Below are 1,598 nucleotides of genomic sequence, written 5' to 3' on the forward strand. Positions count from 1 at the left end.
CCGGGCCCCTCCCCACTTCCACACAGGGACCGGGACCGGGACCGCGAGCGGGAGCGCAGAGAAAGAAGCCGAGAGCGAGACAAGGAGAGAGAACGGAGACGCTCCCGCTCACGGGACCGGAGGAGGCGGTCCCGGAGTCGAGACAAGGATGAACGACGCCGGTCCAGGGAGAGGAGCAAGGACAAAGACCGAGACCGAAAGCGACGAAGCAGTCGGAGCCGGGAGCGAGCACGAAGGGAGCGGGAGCGAAAAGAGGAGCTTCGAGGTGGTGGAGGAGGAGGTGGTGGTGGCGGTGGCGGTGGAGACATGGCTGAACCCTCTGAAGCTGGTGATGCAGCTCCTGATGACGGGCCTCCTGGAGAGCTTGGTCCTGATGGCCCTGATGGCCCAGAGGAGAAGGGCCGGGATCGAGACCGGGAGCGACGTCGGAGTCACCGGAGCGAGAGGGAACGTCGTCGGGACCGAGACCGGGATCGGGATCGAGAGCACAAACGGGGGGAGAGGGGCAGTGAGCGGGGCAGGGATGAGGCCCGGGGTGGGGGTGGCGGTGGTCAGGACAATGGGTTGGAAGGGCTAGGCAGTGATGGTCGAGACATGTACATGGAAGCAGAGGGTGGTGATGGGTACATGGCCCCAGAGAATGGATATTTGATGGAGGCAGCGCCCGAATGAAGAGGCCTCCTGTGTTGTGGACATGCACCTACCTTGCTGTCTGCCTTCCTAGCCTTTCCACCTTGGCTTGCCTTCTGAGGGTAGAGGTTTTTTTTGTTCTGGTCCCTTGGATTTAAAAATAAAATTGATTTCCTGTTGATAGTGGACACCTGGTGTCTTACTGCACTTGCTGTCTTCCCAAAAGGTTCTCTCTTCAAACTGTCCAGCCCAACTTCATGAACTGTTCTAGTGTACGTTATGGCCTGAAGTAGAGGCTGTTCTCCTGGCCACCAAAGCTGCTTAACAGGTGACATAGGGAAGCCCTGGCCCTTATAACACGGTGCTTGTCAAAGTGATAGACCAGGCCAGGATGGGACACACCTGTGCTCAGGAAGCATGCCTGGTTATCAAGTTTGCTAACGAAGCAGCCATCAGCAGTTGAGATGCACATATTTCTGGATGGAGTCAAAGCTGGGAGAGCTTTGAACCTGCTGAGCCCTGAGGAAGTGGTGGCCAGCCTGGCACAGTCCTGAAGAAAGGCTGAGAGCTGTCCATTTAGATCTGACTGACAGTACTCTAGTCTGCTGCTCAAGGCCCAGTCTTATAACCGAGAATGCTACCAGAGAGCTGAGAAATGTGCAGCAGGAGACCACAGATAGCTGTCCTGGAAGAAAACTACTCACGTCCCTGTGCGTTGCCCAGGGCTTGCAGGTAGGCTTGTGGTTTTGCTCCGAGTGGCTTATTGTGGAAAGTTTGGGGCAAGGAAAACTTGTGAAAGGCATTGGATCACTACGGAGGCCTGCCACCTTTATACTCAGGTTGATAAGGCTCGAGCATAATACGGCCTTCACAGGCTCATGCCACATTTGACATTTGTCTCCAACTGCTGGAGCCGTTTGGGGAGATTTTGTGGGATTTAAGATGTAGGACTCAGGAAATAGGTCAGT

At 55.9% G+C, this 1,598-nt stretch overlaps 1 protein-coding gene across 1 annotated transcript in view; it reads left to right on the top strand.

The window, feature by feature from the left end:
- The window catches only part of Snrnp70 (small nuclear ribonucleoprotein U1 subunit 70), an 18,387-nt gene extending 17,569 nt beyond the window's left edge, over window positions 1-818 (top strand). The window contains 1 exon segment of the mRNA XM_055613475.1: window positions 1-818. This exon segment is cut by the window's left edge and continues 4 nt beyond it. Within this exon segment, the coding sequence (XP_055469450.1) occupies window positions 1-672 (672 nt within the window). The 3' untranslated portion in view covers window positions 673-818.
- Window positions 819-1,598: the final 780 nt, after the last annotated feature.

The sequence above is a fragment of the Psammomys obesus genome, unplaced genomic scaffold, assembly GCF_907164565.1.
Source record: "Psammomys obesus unplaced genomic scaffold, mPsaObe1.curated_primary_1811, whole genome shotgun sequence".
NCBI lineage: Eukaryota > Metazoa > Chordata > Mammalia > Rodentia > Muridae > Psammomys > Psammomys obesus.